General features: G+C 37.8%; 1 protein-coding gene across 2 annotated transcripts in view; it reads left to right on the top strand.

Moving 5' to 3' along the window:
- The window catches only part of SNAP25 (synaptosome associated protein 25), a 99,024-nt gene that overhangs the window by 62,503 nt on the left and 9,331 nt on the right, over positions 1 to 27,190 (top strand). Inside the window, exons 2-5 of one of the 2 annotated variants that reach the window (XM_043981960.1) lie at positions 9,468 to 9,599; positions 11,698 to 11,739; positions 19,522 to 19,570; positions 26,423 to 26,540. In XM_043981960.1, the coding sequence (XP_043837895.1) occupies positions 9,528 to 9,599; positions 11,698 to 11,739; positions 19,522 to 19,570; positions 26,423 to 26,540 (281 nt within the window). In that variant the 5' untranslated portion in view covers positions 9,468 to 9,527. Of the gene's footprint in view, positions 1 to 9,467; positions 9,600 to 11,697; positions 11,740 to 19,521; positions 19,571 to 26,422; positions 26,541 to 26,688; positions 26,807 to 27,190 lie in introns of both variants that reach the window. The other variant, XM_043981959.1, reaches the window with a different exon arrangement.

Here is a 27,190-nt window from a genome sequence, read left to right as displayed (position 1 = left end):
CACACTTTTGAAAAGTAACAACAATAAATTAAAAAATCCTATTTATCAAGCATTTTTGAGGATTACAAAACACTTTACTCACAACAACTTTATGAGATAGATTGTGCAGATATTATCATCTCCATTTTACAGTTAAGCAAACCAAGGTTCAGTTCAAGGGGTTTGCTCCAGGTCACACAGCTAGTAAGTGGCAAGTCAAACCTAGGCCCATTGACTTTACATTTTACATTGTCAGTTTCCTCATTCTTAAACTAATACAGTGGGACTTGATTTCCAATAGTCTTCCAACTCTAACATTCTCTTATTTTATGATGTATACTGATAATAATGCAGCTACTTAATGGTTAGGGGCTTAGAAGGAATTAGAACTAGGGTTAGGGGCTAGCCCAAGAAGACTAATTGATATTTAGTACCAATTTGCATAATTAGGATTATTTAGAAAAGTTGGGGAAAGATGGTTTCCAAATAGGCCAGAATGTTTTGGGGAAGTTTGATAAAATTGTCTCTCAGCAGCAGCCCTGGACATGCTTAATTATTTCCTTTGAATTAGCACTTTCATACTTAGGCTTGCATTATTTTCAAGGAGAGATTTCCCCCAGTGAAAATAATAGCACTGGGTGCATCCTTGATAGCATTCTTTTATAGACGTGGCAAGAAAAAGGGTGGGGGAGGGAATCAAGATAATTAGCTCCTTTCTCCAAATTGATCAAAGTACTTTCCAGACATCATCTTATTCCTCACAACCTCCCTCTTGAGGACCCACACTTTCCTTCTTGAAGATGAGGAACCAGACAGAGAGATAGCAGGCAAATTGCCAAGTGCCAGTCTTGAGAACACAACACCTGGAGGAGGTCAATGACATTGTCCTGGTACACTCACAATATTAACCACCTCATAAATATTTTATGATAACGAATGAGGCAGGAGGGAGCTTGAATGACAGATAGAATGAGAAAATCAGATTCCTGAGTTCAATCATAAGATCATAAATTTAAAAGTGGAAGAGAACTTAAAAGGTCATCTAATCCAGAATCCTCATTTTCTCTCTGAGGAAACTGAGCTTCATAGAGATCAACTGACTTGCCCAAGGTCACACATGTAGTTAGTAACAGTGTTCTAATTCCAACCCAGAATAATGTTTTTTACATTTTTTTGTGGGGCAATGAGGGTTAAGTGACTTGCCCAGGGTCACACAGCTAGTAAGTGTCAAGTGTCTAAGGCTGGATTTGAACTCAGGTCTTCCTGAATCCAGGGCTGGTGTGCTACCTAGCTGCCCCATCCCACAATAATTTCAAGCCAGATTCTCTGGCTCCCAATGCACTGTTCTTTCTACAGTAGTATATTAAAGGTCATACAGTTGGAAATCTTACTATGCTATAATAATTAGCTCATCTGAAACCTAGGGAGCAATATAATGACCTCTAATGTCTATTTGTTTCCCTCCTCTTCATCTTTAGGGAGTTTATTATAGAGAACAAGTCCAGAGTTCAATGTCAATTGTTCTAAGCCCCTACTTAGGAAAATTCATAACACCTAGGCAGAAGTTGGGCTCTCTGCCTAACCTTATGTTTATATTTACCCCAGTTATCCCATGGCCTCTTTGTGGCTGAGACGAAATTCAGTTTACCAGAAAGGATAGGGTAACAAATAGAATAACAAAAGCCGATTATATTATATTATCTGTGGACAAACAGGCATTGAGAGGGCAAGCTGGAGAAAGAGCTGGCCTTTTCTTGGGATTTCCCTCAACCTGAATTTTCTACATTTTGTACCAGACACCTTCCACAGTCACAAACCCCTTGACATTTCTGAGGCTGATGTAAGCAGCGGAGACCTGCTGCTAAATGCTAAGTACTGTTGTTTGACTCTAATCATCGGAAATGTTGAATCTCTGTGGAGGTGCGTGGGGAACTCCATTACCTTTTGGTTCCTCATGAAAGTTAATTGTGATTTGTGATCATAAAGCCCCACAGGCTTAGTTGCAAACTAAGTTTTGTTTTTCATCTGTCATCTTTCCCCTCCTTGAAACAATCTATGTTTCTCTCATGGGGTAGAGTAGAGCCTTGGGCTAGGTAATTCTCTGACTTTGAATTGCTGTATGACTTTGAATGCACCATCGACCCTTTCTATTCACTGGTTTCTCTGCAGTTAACATCTGTGAACTCTTTGACCTTGGGTAGAATTTCTTCTTTACTAATAATTATGACTGGTTGCCAAAATCAAGAACACCTAAGCCGGGTAAGAAATAGGTCAATTTTTAAAAGAGAAACATGTTTTGTCTTCTTTTCACTTTTCTCTGAGGTGAATCAAACAAAATCAACAACTACCCTAGGAGGTAGTGAACTCCCCTTCGTTAAAAGTATTTTAGCAGAAATTGGATGGACATCTATGGCGGAGGTGGGGGAGATGTAAAAGAAGTTCCTCACTAGACATTAGACCAGGTCCAACTGGACTAGGTCTAACTCCCACATAGTAGAGAGGTCCTTCCCAGGTTGAAAAGTATTTTCCAACTTGAAAATAATGATTCTAAACATTCATTAAGTGAGTTTGGTGTACACAATAAGTATCTGAACAGGGGTCTTTTCTGAGTTTTCCCTTCATGGACTTTTTCCTGCCAAGGACCTAGTTCTAAAAAGGAAAGAAAAGCTATATTCTACACTCCATCTCTTTTTTCTCTATTTTATTATATTAGGTAAGTTTCTTTAGCTTTCCCTAGCCCCTGTGACACTAGAACTTCTCTTATGTTAAAGGACTTTGTTATTATAACAAATCGACATCCATTCCCAGACCCCCCCACCCAGGGTGTGGGGGAAAGTGTAACATCTCCAATTGATTTACAGTTGTTCATTATCAAAGTGGTGTGCTCCCAGGGGGCACTCTCCTAGTGACCAACCTTTTTGTATTTTTATATATCCAGGCAGATACTGAGTAAAAATGGTCTGCCATTCTAAGGAGATCTACCTAGTGATCTGGCCTCCTAGCAGTCTTCTCAGCCTTGTTCTTCAGAGGTCGCTTAACTCTGACTCTCATTCAAAAAACATTTAAGTGTCAGCTCTGTTCAGGCCAACGTTCTGGGCACCAGTGACAAAAACCCTGCTAACCTTTTGCTATGGCTCATGTAGTAAGTAGCTGCTTTAAAGCAATTGGATTCCAAGGACAAGCTATTTAAAGCCCAGCATGGCTTACAAGCCTCCCGGATAAGAATGGTCTCCTTGGTTGGTAGGGCTGATCCAACTAATAACCACTTTGAGAGGTGGTCTTCCCGGGGCCAGCTAGATACTAGCCCTGCCTAAAGAAAGCCCTGTTGGGGGTGAATACAGGGTCTATTCCTTTCGTAAGCCCTCCGGTTCAACTGATAGAATTACCAAGTCATTTTTTGTTTGGCATGTGGACCCTATTGCCCTATAGGGCTGGTTGGGAAAATGGGCCAAACTTTCATCATTCCAAACCCTGCAGGAAGGAAAACAAACAAGCGAATCAAAGCAATGAGCAGCCTGGTTTCCCACATATGTTGTTCAATTTAAATTGTTTTGATGGGGGGTCTGCTAGGTTCTTTTTAGGAACATTAGTTCTCCCTTCAAGATGGAAAAGCAGTTGTTAGGATACAGGAGTGAGTCATTCCAGCATCTCCCAATAATTTGTGGTGTGAATCTTGGGCGAAATTATGCTACAATGTTTCTTACTGGGCAATTTTACCATCTCTGGCAACGTGGAAGGATTTAGAGCAATGTTGGTTTGATGAACAAATATGAGTTAAATGCTTTGGGCTTCCCAGATATTAAGCACCATTTCAATACAACCAACATCCTTTTAGCTATTGTAATTACTATTAATTACCATCATTATGTCTCTTCAGAAGCTCTCTCTTGGAATACTAATGTATGTGTGTTTGATGCTAAAAAAAATTAAAAAAGGAAAATTGATCAAGCACTGACAGTAAACATACTTAAAGTAGGGTTAACATCAAGTTGAAATGTTCATTTCCCCCACCCCCATTCCCATGGCACCCAACTGCCACCTGGACTTATTGGCACAGCTAATTACTTCTTCTGAGGTCAAATGCTTTGGGTGTTATGCTGTCCCTGGGGGCTTGACACATATAACTCAACAATATAATGTGATAAGAAAGAAAGCTTCTCTTAGTTCTGTAGCCAAATGACCAGTGCTAGGGAGGGGAGAGCCCTACTGGACTCTGCCCAAATTGGATGGTCCTTGGATTATTGTGTTCACTTCAAGGTATCACATTTTAGGAAGTACTTTGATAAGCCATAAGCAATCAGAAGAGGGACTCAGGATAGAAAAGGATCTCAAGATGATATCATGAGGGTGGGTTGGGACGTTTAGCCTGGAGAAATGAAGGTTCAGGAACTGATAGACCTGTCATGTGGAATACAGATTTGACTTGTTCTGTTTAGACCCAGAGGACAGAATTAGGACCAGTGGGTGGAAGCTCCAAGGACATAATTCAGATAGAGGTTAGTCAACATCCTTTTTTTCTTTAGATTGTTTTTCCCTAGCTCGTCCAGGCTGGAAGTGAAGTGACCATTCTTTGGTTTTATCCCAGTACTAATCAGCACAGAAACTTTGACCTACTCCACATCAGACCTGAGTCTATCAAGCCCTTCCTTAGGTAGCCTAGAGGCTCCCTGCTCCTGATATGGGAGGGAAGTCCCCATATTGGTGCCAGACTTGGTGTCAGAGTATACTTTTGTATGGAAGGAATAAGCCATAGGAAGACTGGAGAGGGCCAGGTTATGAAGAAGAGATATTTACATTCGATCCTAGAATAAACAATGCACCAACTCACTGGGCAGGGCAGTGACATAGTTGGGCCTTCAGAACACTTTAGCAAAAGCAACTTGGTATCTGAGTGGCAGATGGATTGCAGTGAGGAAAGACAGGAGGCAGAGACATTAGTTAGAAAGTTAATGCAATGGTCTAGATAAGAGGTAATGAGGGCCTGATCTAAGTTGGTGGCTCTGTGAGTGAAGGGGTTGAATATGGGAGATGTTATGAAGCAGAAGGAACAAGATTTGCTATGTGGGGTGACTGTGAAGAGGCAAAAATGACCAAGTCCTTTGTCCTTGTCAGTAATGGGGATGTTTGGAAAAGGGCGGGTTTTCAGTAGAAAGAGAAAGAGTTCTGTTTTGGACATACCGAGTTTGAGATACCAAAGAGAACTTATTAGGAAGGCTTAAAGATATCCAAAGGTGGATTAGGGGTCTTGAGCTCCCATTCATTACAAGTCTTCAAGTGGAAACTGAATGACCATTTACTTAGGATACCATAAAGGAACATCTGGTTGTTTATGGGCTAGATGATCTCTGATTTCCTACTCAACTCTACCATCCTGTAATTCATTATCTCTTCTCAAAACCCAGCCTTTCTTCTGAGTCAGATATCAACTATGGAGTGAGCAAAACCTAGAAGATTCTGAAGATACTGGAATGTCACAAGTGAGACATTTAGAGTGGTAGCTACAAATGGACCCATGTCCTTATTCATATCAGAGTCTCCGAAAACAATTCTCTCTCTCCCCATTTCCCACTCTCCCACTCCCCTCCTCCCTCTCTCTGTCTCTTTTTGTCTCCATCTCTCTGTCTCTCTGTGTCTCTGTCTCTCTCTGTGTGTCTGTGTCTGTCTCTCTGTCTCTGTCTCTCTCTCTCTCCTTGAGCCTGACACATCTGAAGGCAAAGAAGGTCAGACAGGTGTTCTTTTCATACTGACAACTCGTAGAAGAAAATTGTTAAGGAAATAGCAGCAGCTGCTTTGAATTTTCATATGCACCCATGAGTATCTATCTGCAAATCAAACTGGTACAGCACGACAAAGCTGTAGTCCTGCAGGTGCCAGAGGAGCATATACCTCAGCTCTCCAATAAATTGTGTTATTCAAAGGAAGAATAAATTGACTTTCCAGTAATGTAACCTTCCAATTTATAGCAATGCAAAGTGGAGAAGTTGGATAGTAAGAAATGTGTTGTGAAAGAACTCTTACTTATTTCTCTGTAACTCAAACCAGTAAAAGCTTTAATAGGCAGCTAGCAGCACCTTCCTTGGTTTCATGCTCCTTGGAGGTGGGGTTGTGCTCCCCAGCTCAATTCAATAGCTATATAATAAGAACCTGCCCTGGAAAAGCCACCAGGAAAGCTACAAAAATAAAAAAGCCATAGTCCCTGCCCTCAGGAAGAGTATACTCCTCTGAAGGGAAGACCTATATGCAAATAACTATAAAATAAGTTAACATGATAACTGCCATCAGAGAGGTCTTGGGTGCTATGGAAATTCAGAGGAAGGGGCTCAGTAGAGATTTTGGTGCGAAATGGAGCAGATGTTATACTTGGTTGCTTGGTCAGTAGGTTATGTTTAACTGTGGGAGGATGTGAATATAACAGGAAAAAGACTATGATGTGGAAAAGTCAATTTAAAATTGAAAAAAAAAAACAAAATAATTTAAAGAGGTTGGACTATATATCTGTTTCCTGCCAGCTTTAACAATATTTGACCTAAAAAGCAATTCAAAAGAGGAAATAACCTGTTCCAATCATGAGGACCATGAAAGACTATATGGAAGAGTTGGGATCTGAGTAACAGAAACTTCCCAGATGGAGATAGGAATAGGCGTGCAAATTACAGGCATAGAAACCAACATGAACAAAGGCATAGGAGGAGAAAGGAAGAGAAAGTATTTAAAAAATGGAAGTTCTGCTGCTAGAAACATGTCTTAATTAAGGCAAAGTTAATTAACAAATATTGGATTGGTGCCATTCTGAATCACTGGTAATAACTCTACCCTGAAAGTGAGAAGCCAGATGATGACCCTCCCCACCCCCACATATACCCCTGAAAATCATATAAAAGGTTAGGCTTTTTAAAATTCTCACTTCTTTAAATCTAATCTTTATTTTTTCTGTATTTCATAGAATGACTGAGAATATTATTTTAATCATGACCATATTCACTCTGACTACCATTTAGCAATTTGGGGTATTTGTTTGGTTGGTTTTTTAGTTCTCTCTCAGCTTGTTTTTAACTCTCTTTATGCATCATCTCCCTTCCTCAAATCTCCCTTCTGCAAAGTGGGGAAAATACCAAATGTTATTTCCATCAAGGAATACTGTGAGTTTGTACCCATAATTATTTACCAGGCTATCATTCTTTAAAATACAAGATGCTCCTAGTCCTTATATGCTTAGCCCTAAGTATGGCAGAAGATGAACATACATGATTATGGTATAGGATGATATATATATACATATACATATACATATACATATACATATACATATACATATACATATACATATATATATATAAAACAGGTTGATCAGCTCTTCTCATCACTAATCATTTACATCATTGTAATTATTTGTCTTTCTGAAAACTATAAAGATGATGCCTTTTCCAAGAACTATATTGTGATTTATTGTGTTCAGAAACTGAGAAATTAGTTGTATCCATGGCAATTCATTGTCCATTCAGAGATGAATTTAGCATGTGAATTGTTTGTACTTCACTTCTGGATTATTTCTGAAAATGCTCATTCACATGGAGTTAATTTAAAGGGACAAATAATGTACAAGATTATCATAATAAATCGCAAATTAATTCCTTTCCAGAGAAATCGTGCCTTAGTTTTCAGGAAGGAGATATATTAGTAGGGCAAAATTCTAGAGTTCGCTTTTCCAGGCACTTATTTTAAGCAGCTAACTTAACATCTCTGAGCTTTAGTTTCCCCATCTCCTGAAAAATCTAGATTATTGAGGGGGGGGGGAGAGAGAGAAAGAGAGACAGAGACAGAAAGACAGACAGACAGTGAGTCCTGATACACAAAGGGGGAAACAAAGTGGGATGCTGAAGTAGAATTCCAAGCTTGAGTTCCTCTCAGGGTTTCTGCCTGAAATTTAACATCCTCCATGAAAATCTTTCCCTGACAAGAAGTAAATGCACATAATAAATAACACATCATACTCATGTGCTATCTTTCTCTTGTGTGATCTTGGGCAAGTCACTTGGCTTCCAATAGCTCTAAGCAATTCTGTAAGACTATAGTTTGAAAAAAGGTGTTGTCCTACATTGATAATCAGCCAATAAGCATATATTAAATATTGATTATAATCTAGGCAATTTGCTAATCAATAAAGATACGAAGAATAGCAAAAACATAGTCCGTGATATTCAAAGACCTCAAATTCTAATGGCAAGTTTCCTCATTCAGGACTTAGTTCCATGTATAAATGAAATCATAGGTTCAGTTCCTATCCTCTTTGCATTGTTTCTATAAGGCAAGGACCATAAGATACTATCATGGAAAACTGGTGCATATGACACCCCCCAAAATATAGCTATCTTCTGGGAAATTTTTCCTGACCCATCCTTCTCAATTCCACAAATTCCATGAAGATCTGGGATTTTCACATCTGCTTTGACCTATATAGTACACATACCTGTAGGAGATTAGACCCCAAGATCTTTTTTAAGTACTGCATCAAGAGTTGAACTTATTCCTCTTGCAGTCCACATGCTATTTCAGTCCACAAACGTCATGAGAACAGCTATATCAGAAGTGTCATCTTTCCTTTTTGGTTCTAGAGATTCAAAGCAGTGAAATGCCTTATGTTAAAAGGAACTGGTAGGATCAGAGAAGTTCCCTTTGGTAAGGAAAGGGCAGCTTCTTCTCATCTTCCTTCTTTCCTGTTTCCTGTTCCTTTTTGTTTGTTTGTTTGTTTTTGATGAGTCATTGGGGGTTAAAAGACTTGCCCAAGGTCACACAGCTAGTAAGTGTCAAGTGTCTGAGGCTGGATTTGAACTCAGGTCCTCCTGACTCCAGGGCTGGTGCTCTATCCACTGCGCCACCTAGATGCCCCTCCTGTTCCTTTTATTTAACTACCTGCAATGACCCATGTCCTGGTTGCTCTAAACACATCTTTGTGATGAAATAATTTGGTAATGCCCCTGCTCTTCCCCATTCCCCCAGAATATGTTCTTCCCCTTGGAACAATGAACATTCACTAGCACAAAACCTCATGTCACTTTCTGGTAATAACTGAGGGCCAAAATCCTCTCTCTACTAAAAGCTTTTATCTCTGAAAGTCAGTCTGCAAATATGTTCACATGGCACATCAGCCCTACAGTATTTATTTTGTCTTTCTCAACTCTGAGTATGCTTAATCCTAATTGACGTTTGTACCTTTGAAAACAGAATTCAGCATTGTCAATGTAGCCAAAATATACCCATGTTCCCATTCAGGAGAGTGACTAACAGCCTGTGAATAGAACATTTTTGGCCTTGAACAATGTCTGAGCATCGTGCTCAGTGTAAGAGGCACAAAACCAACAAGAGCTTGGTGTGTGGTTATTGCAAGTGTTTTTTTAGAGACATTGACGTCCAAGAATATAGACGCAGAGAACAGCAGGTCTCCCTCAGAGAACTCCTGAGAATTTGTTTTCTTATTTAATTCATTGCAGGACCCTTGGCTAAAGTCTTTGCACCCATAAAGTCGAGTCCCCACCACCAACACCGTGACCATGGCAGAAGACGCTGATATGCGCAATGAGCTGGAAGAGATGCAGCGACGGGCCGACCAGCTGGCCGATGAGGTGACCATGAGTGGGGGTACCTGGGAGGTGGGAGGCTATGGTAGTTTTCTATCTCCATATTGCAGGGACTCTAAGTTGGAACGTTAAAAAGCCAATTTGATTTTACATATTACAGGTCACAAGACTTCTGAGGACGTGAATAAATTGCCTATAAAACATGACCCATAGTAGAGGAAGACTTGGCCCAAATATCTATTATATAATATACTACAAGAATTAATGAGGCTGAAGAAAGAGCATGACTATTGATAAATTTCACAGCTACTCTAATTCAATTAAGGCCTACTAGCAGTGGCCTCTCCCCACTTAATGCCATATAAATGCAGAGGTAGCTTTTCCTCTATCCGTTTATTTATAACACGTTCATTTTGGTTTTTTTCTAAGGCATCCACAAGATTTCAGCTGATAAGGACTTCTGGGGGGATTTGTAGGAGTCTCTTAAAACCCCTGATAGCATTCATCCTAAGTCATGAGAGATGATGTTTAATCGTGCAGAATCCAATATCCCCCTAACAAGGATGCTAAATTACTTCTCTATGTATTGGTGGGACTTTTCATCCATCATGTACAATAATTATCTTTTTCAGATGATTTTTGCCTTTGATATCAGGATCACTTTCATTTAGATCTTATGGAGACAAGCTATAATTTAATTGCCCTAGAGAACCTTATAATTTGGTAAGCCTGATAGCAAACAGAGATTGAAAGAAAAGAGACTGACTCAGTTTCAGTAGAAAGGGCAGCAATTTTGAAGGTTGTTGTTTTGTTTTTTTTTTCATTAGGGAGGAAGAGAGGGGGAAGGGAAGTTCCTCAACCTTTTTCAGTATAAGAAACCAAGTTTAACCTCAAAAATGTTCTTGGACCTCCCTTCCTTAAAATAATTAAATTCTAAATATCTATTGATTGAGCATAAACATGATAACAGCCTACTATAAATTCAGTAATATTTTTCAGTAATTTTGTGTTTTTGTTAATTACATCTATATGTATTTAAAATATTGATATTTTATGTTTTTAAATTATTTGACTATTGAGTATTTGAGTATTAACTTGAGTACTGTGTACACACATTTGAAAAATAATTACATATGTGTACATATATATTATATATGTGTATATAAATATATATAGAGAAATAGATATGTGTATGTGTGTGGCATTTATTTGCTCTTTCAGAAGATAGGCTTGCTTATTTCTTGACTCCCAGTCCCCTTGTAGTTTCCCAGACCCCTTGTACCAATTTCAACTGGGATCCACAGCCCACTGAATAAACTACCTGAATAGACCAAGTAGAAACTTTGGGGACAAACAAGTAGAAGTGATTGGTTTAGAGTACCTAAATCAATGAAGACAGATAAGATTCTCTCCTACTTTTATATAGTCCTCTAACCACAACCAGTACCAAAGAATGTAGTAAAGGAGAGGGAAGCATAATATTAGGGAACCTCAGATCCTACCAGCTTCTACCTAGCCACAGTGAAATGATGGACAGGATGGGAAAAGATCGTAAGTGAGAGTAGGCACCTGTTTTCATTTCTGTGATTCTCTGCAACCTATTTATTTTGTATGGGAAATGATTACATTATAGATTCATACACATGTGTGTACATATGTGTGTATATATAAAGCATTATGTGTGTACATTTTATGTATCTATATATGCATATATTGTCTTTATATGATGCATACATTTGGGTGTGGATATGAAGAACCCATTTTCCAAATTTTGCTTTAGGAAATGCTTTGTTTGGGAAAGTTGTTTGATTTTTGAAGCAATTGAGGTTAAGCCATTTCCCAAATTTTTCAACACCTACATTGCCACATTCCACTGACCTCAGAGGTCATCCTGGTGGTAGAGAAGTTATGGAAAAAGATGGCACTGGATGGCAGTCAACATATTGGTGTCCTTACAGACACCAAGGAAGATCTATCTAAGACTAAATGATGTGAGAACCAAGGAAATGGCAGGGGGGGGAATGATGACATTTTATCTTTGGATGAATTTTTAAAAATTTCCATGATTTGTATAAATTCTGACATCAGTCTAAGATGAATTATTATAATCATGACTTAAATATTTATATTTCTTTTTTTCCAGTCTCTCGAAAGCACCCGCCGTATGCTCCAACTTGTTGAAGAGGTAAGGAGTGATTATCTCTTAAAATGGAGACCCATCCTTTCCTATGAGCCTTATTTACTTTAGACCTTGACCTTATATCTGTTAGCCACTCTCACTAGTGAAAACTTAGCTACCGGACATTGAAAGGGATACCTTATTTATATCCATTTCCCATACCAATATGCAGGCCCCTATGGTAAATGTGTTTCTCTCAGAAGTTAACACCTTCTAAGATAACAAGCATAGAAGGTCATTATAGCAAACTGAAGTTTTCCTGATAATTCATCAAGGCAGAATGTCGCTCTCTGGTTTTATTCTTACTGGCATACCATTTATCCAAACAATAATAGCAATTACAGTCCTTTGCTCTGTTGAGGTCTGCATTTCCTGGATATTTCAGAATTCTTAGCACCTGGTTTAAAACACTCCATTTGGGGCCTGTACCAATAGATGGCAAAGTGAATCAGCAATCTAGACTTTTGCAAAAGGTTCGGGTTTTTGCTTCTGAACCAATTTTTAATTTGAAATAACACAGGAAGGGAAAGGATAGCAACCATAAGGTTTGTGTGAAGCGAGCCAGGTGGGGGAGGGTGCTTAAAAAAGGAGTTTATTTTTAAAATGGCAGTTTAAGGCTACAGTTTAGGATAAAAGCAGTCAATGAAGCCCTGCAAGCCCAGCACAGCAGAAATCACAGAGAGGAGACAGAACAAAGATGGAAAAAACAGGAAATTAGCTTTTTGTACTCTCCATCAAATATGCACGCTCTCCACTTCAAGCAGGGGTTCTTAACCATTTTAGACGCCTTTGGCAGACTATGGCTCCCTTCTTGGAACAGTGTTTTTAAATGCATAAAACAATAGATATAGAATTACAAAGGAAACCAACTATATTTAAAACAGTTATCAAAATATTTTTTGAAATAATATCATGGAAACTAGGATAGGGATATACATTAAGTTAGTAATATTTCAGAACCAGAATGAGGAGATATGTATTTTAAATGTATCAATGATGACTAGGCACTTAAACATAGATATGTGATTCTGAGTAGCTCTCCCCAAGTAGCTTCTTATAAAACTGTCAATTATTGGACTATCAGTAACAATGTCCTATTTTTTACAAGTTTTTACATAATGATCTGTCACATTAGTGCCCTGGAGCATTCAGAAATAAAGTGACTTAATTATCTTGACATATTTCCCTGACCATAGGTCACAGATTCCAAACTCATTTTTGATTGTCCCTTTTGTTAGAACCACATGAAGTCAATTCTAATAATGCCCAGATACAGTCATTGATTAACCCACCAATGGACAGTCGGGTTATGCAGCCTTTTAGGGCTAGAGCAGAGATTGAAGATAAGAACAGAAAACACGCCATGGAAATGATTCGCCACTTTTGCCTTTCTTTGCCTTTGGGATGTTGACACTTTCCTTTAGTATCATCTCAAACTGTTGAAAGTGCCACCCTTTCTGGGATAAAGAACCGTCTGAATGGATTAGTCTGGAAAAATTCCATAAGCTAGATTGAAGTGAGATTCTTTTTAATTAAACATTTATTTCTCTTGGAATGCTTTTTTTTTTTTTTTTGGCGGGGCAATGGGGGTTAAGTGACTTGCCCAGGGTCACACAGCTAGTAAGTGTCAAGTGTCTGAGGCCGGATTTGAACTCAGGAACTCCTGAATCCAGGGCCAGTGCTTTATCCACTGCGCCACCTAGCTGCCCCTGGAATGCTTTTTGATCAAGCATAAAGCTGTATTTTTATATAGAAGATGCCTCTAAGAAGCAGCTAATAATCTTGTGTCCATTTTGGAAATTATGGGCATGACTTTGTTAACAGCAGAGTTATTCATAGCTGTTTCCTGGAGGGTTAGTTTGTGGTTTTGGTCAAATATCCTACATTTGCATATCAGTCCCTATGAAAACATTGCTCTACTTTTCATTTAGAAAGAAAGTGATCATTAAAAAATAGCCATGTGGTCCAATGGAAACCACACTGGTTCCGTAGCCAACAGACTTGGGTTCAAATCCTTTTTCTAACCATTCTTCTAGGTGAAGCCTTGGACAAATCCCCAAACCTCTCTGAGGCTTTGCTTCCTCATCTATAAAGTGAAGGGTTTGAACTAGATGGTCTCTTAAGTTTCCTTCTCTCTCCAGATCTATGACGACACTACGTTTATCGACTCAGTACAATTCAGCCAACATGTATTAAGCATCTGCTATGTTCAAATTTTTGTGGTGGGCCCTGGGGATGTGAAGACACAAACTAATCTGTTTGGGGCTTTAAGAAGCCTACATTCTATTAATCACATTTGAAATAATGCTCATTGATAATTAGGAACCCCTGAGCGTTTTAACAACACCACTATTTTGCTCGTGAAGCCAAAGGACAAATGTAATTTTATGTCACTTGAGTTGCTCTGATTTCTCATTTTAGATGCAGTTTCAAAGACAGGAAAGGTTACTAAACTTAAGAAAATCTCTGACTGTGCACTTTCAGTAGCAGAAGAATATATGAATTTTGCGAGTAATATGCAGTTACCAATCTATTCCAGAGAATAATAGTCCATTTTGAAGGAAGTAGATTTCAGTGTTTCAAGGACTACATGCAGATCCCATATGACTAAAATCAAAATGGTCTAGACACGGGGGGCAGCTAGGTGGCGCAGTGGATAAAGCACCGGCCTTGGATTCAGGAGGACCTGAGTTCAAATCCGGCCTCAGACACTTGACTTACTAGCTGTGTGACCCTGGGCAAGTCACTTAACCCCCATTGCCCAGCCAAAAAAAAAATTGTTAAAAAAAATGGTCTAGACACATTAAATGTGCTATGGGGGACAGAAAGCTTAAAATTATATACTACTCCATTCCAACTCTATAATCAAAAAGGATGCCTTTTAGTAAGGGATTTTAGGAGACCCATGAAATTGACCACTGCTGATTGTCAAAAAGAAATGTACAGTTTTTACCTGCTAGTCCACTTGAAAGCCAGGCCACAAGCAATGCTACAAGGAATTTCATAGGAGCTTTACTGAACCCCACTCTAGAGTTCATGGGGGCAGCAATGGAGAGCTTCTTGGAATTTTATTGTGCTCACATTTTACCAGTGTGCATGAAAAAGGGGATCCACCATTCTAGGTTATGTCTATTTGATATCAAACATCAAAAATTGAAAGACGTGGCCAAGGTCATTCTCTTCAAAGCCCAGGTATTTTGGCACCTGTAAACAGAGCAGTCAGGTGATCACTGGGATGATGAGACTCTAGATAAAGTATTCGGGGCAGACAAAAGATGGACAGAAACTTTCTGTAAAAGTCATTTTGAGAGAGTATGGGCCCAGTTTAATTCCCAAAGAGCAGTCTCCAGTCTCCAAACTCTCTGCTTTAAAAAAGATCCCTTCCCTAGAAGACAACAAAAGGAAGCCAGAGAATGAAAAGGCAAGAAACAAATCACTCTCTCTGACTTCTAGCTATTAGGGTATAGTATTCTTTTGGGGGGGGGGCAGAACAGCTAGGTGGTGCAGTAGATAGAGCACTGGGTCTGGAATCAGGAAGATCTGAGTTCAAATCTGGACTCAGACACTTATTCAGCTGTGTGATGCTGAGCAAGTTACTTAACCCTCTTTGCCTCGGGTCCCTCATCTGTAAAATGAGCTGGAAAAGGAAATGCCAAACCACTCCTCTATCCCTGCCAAGAAAACCCCAAATGGGATCACACAGTGTCAGACACAACTGAACAACAAAATTCTTTTTTCAGACAGGAAGTGATCGATTTTTGTAACAATTACCATGTCTCTCTCTCCTTCCCTGCATTAAATCTTTGTCTTTTCCTCCTCCTCACAGTCCACCCACTCTACCCCCCCCCAAAAAAAAAGTTCAGTTGAGCGAGATTTCCATTGTATTATTTGGGGGTATAACAGGAAAACAGAAGGGTAAAACATGCACTCTATCAACTCATCAAAAGAGGATTGAGGCTAAGAAGGAGTCAAAATCAGTACATGGAAGTTTACCAAGATGCCTCCTGATACCTGCTTTTTAGGACAGTACTTATTGAACTCACAATTTATTTTTTTCAAAGCACTTCAGCATTCTTGCTCTCATTCGATACTTGGTTTATCCAAAAGAAATCTGTGACTTAAGTAGAGAAAGTATTACTATTTCTATTTGACAAATGGGAGGAAGGTGAGCAGGACCAGTGTTAGGTAACTTGCCTAAGGTCACACAGGTAGTGACCTGCAGGACCAAAGGGGGAATCAAGGACTAATCACTCCTGGCTTGAGGCTCCTTCACAATAAGACACAAGAACTCTAATAGAAATGTAATAGAACCTTTCCTAATATGCGTTTATATGCTGTGTTTGGGAAATAATACAATTTTTCTTTTATGTATAAGTTTGAGTTCATGGCATTTTCAAATGACTTGTTGGGCCAGTTCATTATTACATGGTCCTGGCTGTTTCTACCTTTAGCATAGACAATTGAAGATGGAGGGAAATAAATAGTAGGGGTTTCTTCCTTAATGAGGAAGACGTTGCAAAATAGCCAGGATGGCCGGGGTTGATGGGTTTTCAGGTATGAAGGAAACTAAAGAAGAGAGAATTATTAATTCCTATAAGGAGGAGCTGAAAAGGGAAGAGAAGTATAATCATAGAAATAAGCAATATCTTGGGGTTAGTCAGGACTTTAGGGGTCAGAGGTGATGTCCTAGGTCACAGATAGAACCCAAGTTTCCAGATTCTTCTCCTGTGTACAAAATTCCCCAAAGACAAGAAAGATAAGTATAGAACATAAAAACTCATCACAGAATGTTAAATGAACATTGAAAACATCCTAATAACAAGCACAAATCATATTCCAGTTGCATATTAAGATCTACAAATACTTTCATCACAATAATCCTGTAGAGGTAGGTAGTATAAGTATTTTATCCCCATTTTATGATAAGGAAATAAAACTCAAGGAGTTTTGATAGGACAAGAACCCAATACAAGGAGAAACCTGGTACACAAATGAGATATTAAAACCTAGTACACAAATGAGATAGTCCAGTAATGAGTTGTTTCATTGCTATTAGCCAAAGCATAGTCACAACCCAAATTATTTGACATTTCCTACTTACACACTAGTCAACACAAGCACCAACTGCACAAAAAATACAGCTTGGCTATATCTCCAGACTTATTTTTTCTCACTCACTGTTTCCATAAGCCATTGTTTTCTTTTTTTTTCCTTTTTTTTTTTTTGCAGGGCAATGGGGGTTAAATGACTTGCCCAGGGTCACACAGCTACTAAGTGTCAAGTGTCTGAGGCCGGATTTGAACTCAGGTACTCCTGAATCCAGGGCCGGTGCTTTATCCACTGCGCCACCTAGCCACCCCCAGCCATTGTTTTCTAAGACATAAATGCTGTTACTTAAGGTATTGGTTCCTTGAGCACTTCATGGTCTTCTAGTTCAGGTCCCTCGATATGCCAGTGGAGAAAACTGAGACCCAGACAGGGGAAGTAACGCTGAGAGAAAGAAAGAAAACAAGCATTTATTAAGTGCCTAATATTTTCCATACATTTTGCTAAGTGTTTTAAAAATATCATATCATTTGATCCTTATGATTATCACATCATTTGATCCTCAAAAGAACAATGGAAGGGAGGTAGCATTTTTCAGTTGAGGAAACTGAGTTAGAGGTCAAGTGACTTACACAGGGTCACACATCTAGTATGTATTGGAGGCTGGATTTGATCTCAGGTCATCTTGACTCTAGGTCCAGTGCACTGTATACTATTGTGCCACCAAGCTGTCTTTGAAAGGTAGTAGATTATCATTTAAATAATGATAACATAGGGTTGGGGACTTGGACCTGTGACTTCACTGGTATAAAGAATTCCTAAGGGAAGAAACTCCCTCTTCTTATGCAGGTTTGTACTTGCTCTGCAACTTCTCACCTTAAGAGAGTTATGTAGAGCACTAAGGAGTGACGTGACTTGCCCAAGGTTATACAGCCAGTAGAGTCAGGACTTGAACTCAGGTCTTCCTGGCTCCAAGACCAGTCCTCTGTCCATGCTTCAACTTGTAAATAACAACAATAACAATAATAACAGCAATAGTTCACACTTAAGTCCAGAGTGGTTAGGTGACTCTCAGCTGATCACATAGCTAGTTAACAGAGGAGTTGACTATCAAACCTGAGAAAATCTTATTCTATAGCATAAGATCAGGACAACCCAGCTTCCTACTGACTCCATGGATAACATGCCAAGCTTATTACAATCATATCCAAAATGAACAAATGTGAAATGGCATTGAAGTCATTGTTCAGAGCAAAATAAACACAGGAGAGCTATGGTCAGGAAAGGAAGATACTTTGAAGCATGGCTATCCAAGCTGATATCATTAAACTGTTCTACACAAACCATTCCCAAATAGAAGGACTTGGAACAGTGATCAGTTTCATTAGATCTGAATAGGGCCCGGGGTGGAGGGAGAGAAAATGTGTTGGGAGATACATCTAAAAATATCCTATTTACTGGCCAAAACTCTGTTCCATCCATATGCTGTAGAAGCCATCGAATATTCCTTATCTTCCCCCATTCACAAAGTATAGCTAGAACTGTAACAGAATTAATATAGGCAAGGTGGTTTTTGTTTTTTTTTTTTAGTTTAAAATGTAGGTTAGTATAGATAATAGTTGATTTACCAAGTGTTCAAGAAAACATAGCTGCTTGCTTGGAATAAAGTAGATACTTGGGCAGTAGTAGTATAGGCACTCCCGAACACAATCAGAAAGCAGATTCCTATTCCCAAATTGCTGCCAAATGCTGACAGGGGAGCCTGATGTCATTACTAATCTTTAGAGATCAGCTAATCATCATATATCTTGATCTATTGTAACTGAAAACATTTATCAAATAAATATGTTTGTTCAGATTAAAATGTGTTTACAGATAGAACACAGTTAGCCTCACTGATTCCCCAAAGAATTTTCTGAGAGTTACTAAGAAAGTAAATTATTTTCTGACCCTTCAGAATTGAACAGCATTGAACAGGGACTATTCCTTCATTTCCTAAGAACTATTGAAGTTGAATATTTTGTAATTGCTGAGGAAAAAAAATTATCTGTTATTAACCTCTATTCGAGTCTTTCTATTAAAAGTAAATTCTTGAAAGACAGATTCAAAATATGGTTATGAAGGGTCTACTAATTTTAGATGTTATCCTGGTATTATCCTTGATCCATCCATCCAAAAAAATTCCTTTGAGTCATGCCTTTTTTCATTGTTAATCACCTTATAGAACAAAGGATTCTGATAGAACCTAGTTAGACTTTTGAGATTGGACAATCTTTAAGTAGATGGGTACTGGAAGCCTTGCTTATTTCTCCCTTTACCAAGCAATTCTATTATTTAGTTTCTTTGAATGAAAGGTAGTCACGCAGGGAAACCTTTTTTAAAGCCTGCTCCAATATAAAGAAGGGATTTTCTGAACTAAAGTTATTATACAAATTCTTTTCTCCTACCAGGTATCTATGCAGAACTTTAATTGCATTCAAAAAGAGTCCGTATTTCTCATTCGCCAATAGGTTTTTCTCTTCCTCATTATCAAGGGGAATATGACAATGATTTTTCTTTATAGAACCCATATGGTATCTATTCATCTAGACCTACCCTTAGTCCCTTAATGTTCTTGCCACATTTTCTCCCTGTTTTCTTTTGTCCTACTCCATTTCCCATGTCTAGGACTAATTGTTCCCTTATTGATTTCTTTTTTCTCTCTAACTCTTTTTCAATCTACCTCACATTATTGGAATGTAGAGTAAAGATGCTGGTATCAGGACTTTGGTTATGTTGGATGAACAAGGAGGTAAGTTCATTTTTCTTCAGTAAGAATGATTTATTCCTTCAATGATGTTGATTATCATATATATATATATATATATATATGTCAGTTTAACTCTTAAGGTTTATATGTATATATTTGATTGCCTCAGATTACTCCAGATCCTTCATTGTTTTGCCTTCTTTATTATGTTGAATGGCCTGGATAAAAAAATACATACTATGATCTTCTTCATATTTTATTGATTAATATATCTTTGGGAGATATTCAGTGGGGTTGCAACATCTTTTAACAATAACTCTTAGCTAAAATTGTCAATAATATTTTAATACAACATGAAGTCCCCTACCATCTTACCCTTCCCATTGAAGTAGCTCACATGATCTTTGTAGCCTATCATGCTATAAAGATACTGTCCACCTCCTTCTATCATACTAGTTCAGTCCTTGGAAAATCTGATTAAAAACTGACTGGGTGCCTCTCAACAAATAGGAAACCATTTATGGATGACAAATAGTTAATCCTCCAGGTCCCTTAATAGGATATAAGCAAATATAGAACTAGATACAACAATTTAAAATGTGTTGTAAAATATTCTGCCATATATTTATCACAGTAATATTTATTGAAATCATTTGACTTTAATTAAGTCTAATAACAAAAATCAACATTGCCATCCTTTGAATATGGTGATAACATAATTACAAAATGGGAAGGGGAAAACTGAAATTGTGGAACTCCTCTCTTCTTCCTGCTAATTTTCAGATTCAACTCACCTAATCATTTAGTAATGTCTTAAAAGGCTACAGTCATAAGGCTTTACATATTAGAGAAAATACCACCAAAGAAACAGAACTACAGGTTTCATGTTTCCCCTAGTTTTATATGCTGAATTTGGAGCTATCTTAAATGGTCTAATGAGGTATCTTAATATTGTTTTAAGTTCAAGCATTAGGAAATTATTCAGGCTTCTGTATGATTGCTGAAAACTATGCCATAATATCTTTATAAAATTCCATGTATTCCCAAAAGGCAGTCTTATGTGTCTTCTTGGTTTAATATGCAGTGCCTCCCAAAGGCCACTGCTCATATCAAATACTCCTGGGAATAGTTTCCCAATATTTGGAAACAAAAAGACATAAATCTATGGGAAAAAATAAAAATATATGTAATAAAGATGCAACTGAGCAGCATTTTCAATAAGAATATAAGTGGAGGATTATGGATTTTAACCATATTTTTCCCATGAAGATCTAGAAAGATGAAACTAAAATTCCATCCAAATACAAAGAAACATAATCCATGAATGATTTCCAGAAGTATGTTATACCCTATAACATACTTCCATACTTCAAGTATCATTAGTTTCGTCAAGGTTGGTGCTTCTTCTACCAATGCTGATTGTGATCTCTTATTTTAGTTAGTTTTTAGATTCTGGAGCTAATCTAGTGGCATACTCCTCCTCATTTACCTAGATTAATATTGAGAAAAGAAGTGTGCAGTCCATCACCTGGTTCATAGCATAGTGACTGGTATATAGTAGGTGCTTAATAAATGCATGTTAAATTGTTGCTGAATTTTCACCTTCTCAGAATCTTTCCAGACTAGCAGAACCTAAAAAAATGTGTTCCACTCTTGCCTTTCAAGAACCCAGAGTCACTTTCATTCTGTCCCAACAAAGCATTGTATATACATATATGTATATACAAACACACATACATATATGCATGTAAGTATATACAATGCAATTCAATAAGCACCTTCAAGACATTAATGTTTCCTTTTTCTTACCATTAGCCTAAGAAATGTCCATTTTGGCACATAGCAGTAAGTATAAGGTTCCAACATTAGATTCCTTGTTTAAACTGATATATAATTAGCAGATTGCTGCAGACAAGGAATAAACATCACAAAAGCCTCCTAGAAGTCATACTGGCCAGGCCGTAAGTGAGTGAATTCATTTCTATTATAATGATGGGTTAGCCTTACTTTTAAAATGATAAACCAGTAGAAGTGACAATTGCATAGGATGACTTTGTAATTACTTTGACATGTCAAATGTATTTTAATTATGCTTTTGCCATATTCTGAGCTTCTAGTTTAAACATGTAACTGCCTGAAAATGTTTCTGTAATTTTTAATTTAATGATTACAGCATCTATGCCTGGGAAATATATTTGAATATGTAGCATTATTAACTATTTCTATGCAGAATTTCTATACAGTCTTTACAAGAGGCAGGAGCAGACTGGTTTCATCACCACCATCTTTCTGGGTCAGACTGATCAAAGTGGTCCAGCTACAGGGCAGCACAAGCCTGAGTGACCCAGGAGCCCTGGGCACTACAATCTCATGGCCGTGTAAATAGACCTTGCCATTTCTCCAACTGACTTATGTTTAGGGGCAAACCCCATGAAATTGATCTTGGGAAATTGCTAATAATGCAAAGGTTATTTAACCTCTGTCCAGCCCCAGAGTTCCTTTGGCTTTTTTTTTTTTGCTTCATTAATTTATTTGCTTTGATGTCACAGATAATAGTTCTCAGAAACAATCCTCCCAACTAATGCCAAGTTAAGCAATGAATGAAAAAATGGTAGTTTGGGCATTATCAAGCTGATGGTTTTGAGATCATTCTTATCAAGTGAAGTGGCAGTACAGGGTACTAGCATAGTAACTTAAAAGAGCTTTCGTAATAATATGGGGAAGGGAGGAAAGGGCTTTGCCTTTAGCTGAAGCTAAAGTATTCAATGCAATTAGAACCTCTTTACTGACCTTTGTACATAATATGCCTCATCAAAGAAGAAATGCAGTAGTCCAAGTTTCAGTTCTAGGCTCCTTTTCAAAATGTTCTCCCTGTTCTAGTCCTCCCCCAACCAAAACTTTCTTTATATGTCCTGGAGATTGTCAAACATTTTGGGGAATTCAGAGGCTTAGAGCCCTGTTAATTTTATCAAATCTCCCAGAAGAGGAGGGGTATTGGAAAAACTAGGACATTAATATATCATTACATGTGCCTTATCCAAAAGGAATAAGCAACAAAAATAGCACATGATCTTTTTAGCCATTAAACAAAAATGCACTGAACAGCTACAGATGGCCATTAGTAGCAATCCTGGTTGGTACCTCACAAATCATTACCATTGTTTATTAAAAGAAGCATCTAAAATACAATTCTCATGTATTCTGACCTAATTAAAATCAACCATTTCTGCTTAGTTACACTCTTTGGATGAGTACAGATGTTTTCATCTCAGAAGCAAAGTTGACTAGGAGACATAAAAATATTAAATGTGAGCAAGGTCCTATAGATGAAGCTGAAGGAGAGGGACATTTCAAAAAATAAGGAAAATGAGGAGATGCTCCAAGTTTTATTTGATTAAACCAAGACAGGAAATTCCTTGCCTAAGGTTGTTGTGAAGGAATACAAGCTATAAAGAACAGAATCACACTAAAATTGAACATCTGTATTCTTTAGAATACAGTGGCAACTGTATTCTTGCCACTTGCATCTGGATATTGCAAACAGCTCAGAAAGTATTCACAGCAGGTAGATCCATGGGTTTGAGGAATCTCATTCAATCAATCAACAAGCATCTATTAAACACCTACTATATGCCAATTACTATGCTATGTACTTGGGATACAAATACGAAGAATGAATCCTTCCTTACCCTTAAGAAGCTTACATTAGAAAGAGAACTCTCATTCTTACATTCCTATTTTTTAAAAAAAGATATTATTAGGGGGCAGCTAGGTGGCACAGTGGATAGAGCACTGGCCCTGGATTCAGGAGGACCTGAGTTCAAATCCAACCTCCAACACTTAACATTTACTAGGTGTGTGACCCTGAGCAAGTCACTTAACCCCAATTGCCTCACCAAAAAAAGATATTATCAGGGAAACAAACCACTGAAAGGACTTTTTTTCTTTTGTGAGCTGGAATATTCCACTGGAAAAGCAAGAAATGGGGAAAGGCATAGTTCAGAGGTCTGACTCTTCTAAGAATGCACTATTCATCATTTGAGAAGAGAAGGTTGGCACTAGCCTCTCTTTGGGTAATGAAAGAGATTTCTCCCAGAGGTTGGCTTTCTAATGGGATATTCTGTCCTATCCAAAAGAAGCACCATTCAGAAGTTTCTTTGAGAATATTTTCACATATATTAGGATTTTATAGACATTATATGATTTGAACCTCAAAGAAAAGCCTGTGAAGCAGATGCTACAAGCATTATTAGCCCCATTTTACAGATGAGAAAATGAGACTCCAAGAGATTAAATGATGTGTTCATAGTCACACAACTAATATCAGAAGTAGAATTTGGATGAAGGGCTTTCTGACTCCAAACTTAGCAATCTATCCAGTGTACCTTGTTGCCAATCTTAAATATACACATCAATCAATCAACAAACAATTATTCAATCCAACACTGTCAGGTGCTGGAGATAAAAATATAAAGAATGAAACTGTCTTTGCCCCTGATCTAATCTAAGGAAGGGAGATAAAGGGCATATATAGGCATATCCAAAATGAATACAAGATCATCTTGGGGGTGGGGGTCAGGTGAGAAAGCACTAGTAGCTGGAGAGAAGAGGAGAATCAGGCAGTAAAACTTCATGAAGAAAGTAGAACTTGAGCAGAGCCTTGAAGGATAATGTACTTCAAAGACAAAAATCATTGTGGATTTTTTGTGCCATTCCTTTCTTTTTTAGTAGTCCAAATAACAGAGTTGATATAATGAAATAATAAGATATTTACAATACAGTACAAAGATACATTTAACAAATATTCAACTTTATATAAAAATTTTCCAGAAGAGTTTTTATAAAATAGCCTTAAAATGTTTAATTAGTAGAGGTATGCCTCGCTTTATACTCCTGAGAGGTTTTCTAAAAATAGGGTTATTTTTAAAAAATAAGATAAAATAAATTTAATGATAATGACTCATAGTTTAACATATGAGTTCTTGTTTATTTTAATTTTGCTCTTCAATTGGCAATGGCTGCTCATATTTTCACTTTAAGGTTTTCTACTTCCTCTCTCTCATTTAAACCATTCATCTTAAACAAACATTTAAAAGCACTGCTGGGTAGGAGTTCACTATTGAAAGCTACCCTGCAGGGAATAATTTTCTTAACTGAAGAATTTATTTGTAATGTGAATAACTGATATCTGATTTATCCAATTTCTAAATTAGGATAGGAAATTTTCTTAAAGTGGGTAACACAAAAGTTACACTAGAATTTGATTCAATTTGACTTATTGAACACTTACTAGACATACAGGATTATAGACAAAAAAAAAAGTGGAACTGTCCCTGGTCTCAAAGAGCTTACAATCTGTTCATTGCACCTTTAGCTACTTGTATCAGCACTCCTCCTGGGATGCTAATAGAAAACCCAGAAAATATGCTTTTACTGTTTAGATGAAATGAAAAATTTTGACAAAGAAACCTGAGAAAGAGAATCCTATTATTTACTTTATAATCCATCTGTTAACCAGATATTAATGTTCTTAAAGTTATATAAAACCAGGAACAATAGAATTTACCTTTCGGAAGCTTTGGTCTCCACTTTGGTTTCAGGGGTCGGTTCAGCTTAATTATTACGTTGGCAGCTGCCTTCTTATAATTTCACTTGAAATTTTTTTAAATTAGTATTTATGGCCTTAGGCTTTCAATGTGTTTGTTTATTCATTTTATTCTAATCATGCCTATTACTCAAAGTCCTATGCAAGCATGCATGAAGATGTAAATGAAAGGAAGCAATGGAACATAATTAGGTTTTGCAATTAGCCAACTAGAAGATTACATTACTATTTTCTTTTAATCATCTTAAAAGTTATCTTTAAATCCTCCCTATGTACCTGCTGTTGCCTCATTTTGGTAGTATGTTGCCTTGGTGATTTTTTTTTAATCTTAAAAAAAAACAAATGAGAACCAGGATTCTTCTTATAGCAGCCAATCCCTAACATAGAGACAGTATGTTAGCTTTTCCTGCAGTAAAGAAAATACATAGTGATTCACACAGCTCTTCCCCAAAAGATCAGTGTTTTCATTCATTCTTACCACATTCCCTGGGGTATCAAGATTTGCCTACATTTTAAAGATAGGGAAACCAAAAAGCTGAGGAATTAAATGGCCTCCAAAGATCTCACATAATTGGAATCCAAATGTTCTGGCCCCTAAAACTCCTCTAATATTGCTCTCTGTACTGCTTCTGTAAATTAAGCTGTGTTCTCACCCAAAGATTGTGCCACAGAGCCACATATTCAACTGTCAGGTCAGCCAGAAGGCCAGTGGATAGAGATAGACACCAGAAGCGGGAGAGCTAAGAGTCAGTTACCATTTATCTTCACAAGCAAGTTGGTTCTATCTTTTTTTAAAAGTTTTTTGCCATTGCCTAGCTGAAAGTGATCAAAATGATAATAATATTTTAAAAGGAGGTATTTTAAGTTAAAAAATAATTTTTTCTAATAACTGTTCAATTGAAATGCATGAAGAATAATGCCTCATTTCTCTTTCTTTTGGGTTTCACTGGTAACTGAATAAGTGAATGTACTGCCCTGTTTTTTAGACATTCTGAATCAAACAGGCCTACCTAATGCCATTCCATTGTGTTTGAATTAAGAGCTATTGTAAACATCATTTTTGGTTTTTTCCTTCACTCTACATCAGCACAGGGCATCTTCAGCACTCAACCCACATACTTCCTGCCAGCAATGCATCCACCCAGACAATGCATTGTCAATTTCTTTCTCTCTCTTTCTCTCTTTCTCTCTCTCTCTCAAATTCCGTTCTACATAGTCATTTCTCATGTTCTGTTGGAGATCCAAAAAAAAAAATTCATTCCACCCTGTCATCCCTTTGTCCTGACCAGAACAACTCGATCGTGTTGAAGAAGGCATGAACCATATCAACCAAGACATGAAGGAGGCCGAGAAAAATTTAAAAGATTTAGGGAAATGCTGTGGCCTTTTCATATGTCCTTGTAACAAGTAGGTACTGGGTACCGGCTCCGCTCTGTGGTGTCCAGTTTTCTTTTTCTTTTTTCTGTCAAAGTGAATGTCTGAAGTTTTGTCTTTTTTTCTTTGTCCTTTTTCATCCGCTTCATTCTGTGGGGATAAAATACTTGTGTTTAATCAGAACAACTGGAACGCATCGAGGAGGGAATGGACCAAATCAATAAGGACATGAAAGAAGCAGAAAAGAATTTGACGGACCTAGGAAAATTCTGTGGGCTTTGTGTGTGTCCCTGTAACAAGTAGGTGCTGCCTGCCTGCCTGAAGCTTTGAGCCCCAAGGCCCATCTTCGAGCCTTGTCAAGCTCATCCCTGCTGGGCACTTGGGCAGGATGAGCATGTAGCATGCAGAAGAGATCAGTACGGGTTCCAATGCATTCATCTCATAGTGTAGACAATTCCATGGGAGTTACTGTAGATGCATCCAAAAAAATCAGGCATACTGCAGTGAAAGCTTCACTGTCCACACCTCTTCTCAATAAACGTTTCAACATTTTCCAAAAAGTGTACCCCAGTACAGAGCCCTTTCCAAAGAGGCTGTCAGGTAACAGGACTGTATTTTCCCACATCACTTCCCCCAACCCTAGAAACTGAAATTTTATGTCCAGAAAAAAGCTAGGAGGAAGT

The sequence above is a fragment of the Dromiciops gliroides genome, chromosome 2 (genome assembly GCF_019393635.1).
Source record: "Dromiciops gliroides isolate mDroGli1 chromosome 2, mDroGli1.pri, whole genome shotgun sequence".
Lineage (NCBI taxonomy): Eukaryota > Metazoa > Chordata > Mammalia > Microbiotheria > Microbiotheriidae > Dromiciops > Dromiciops gliroides.
Note: the sequence above shows the minus strand (reverse complement) of the source record. Positions and strands in the feature narration are given on the sequence as shown.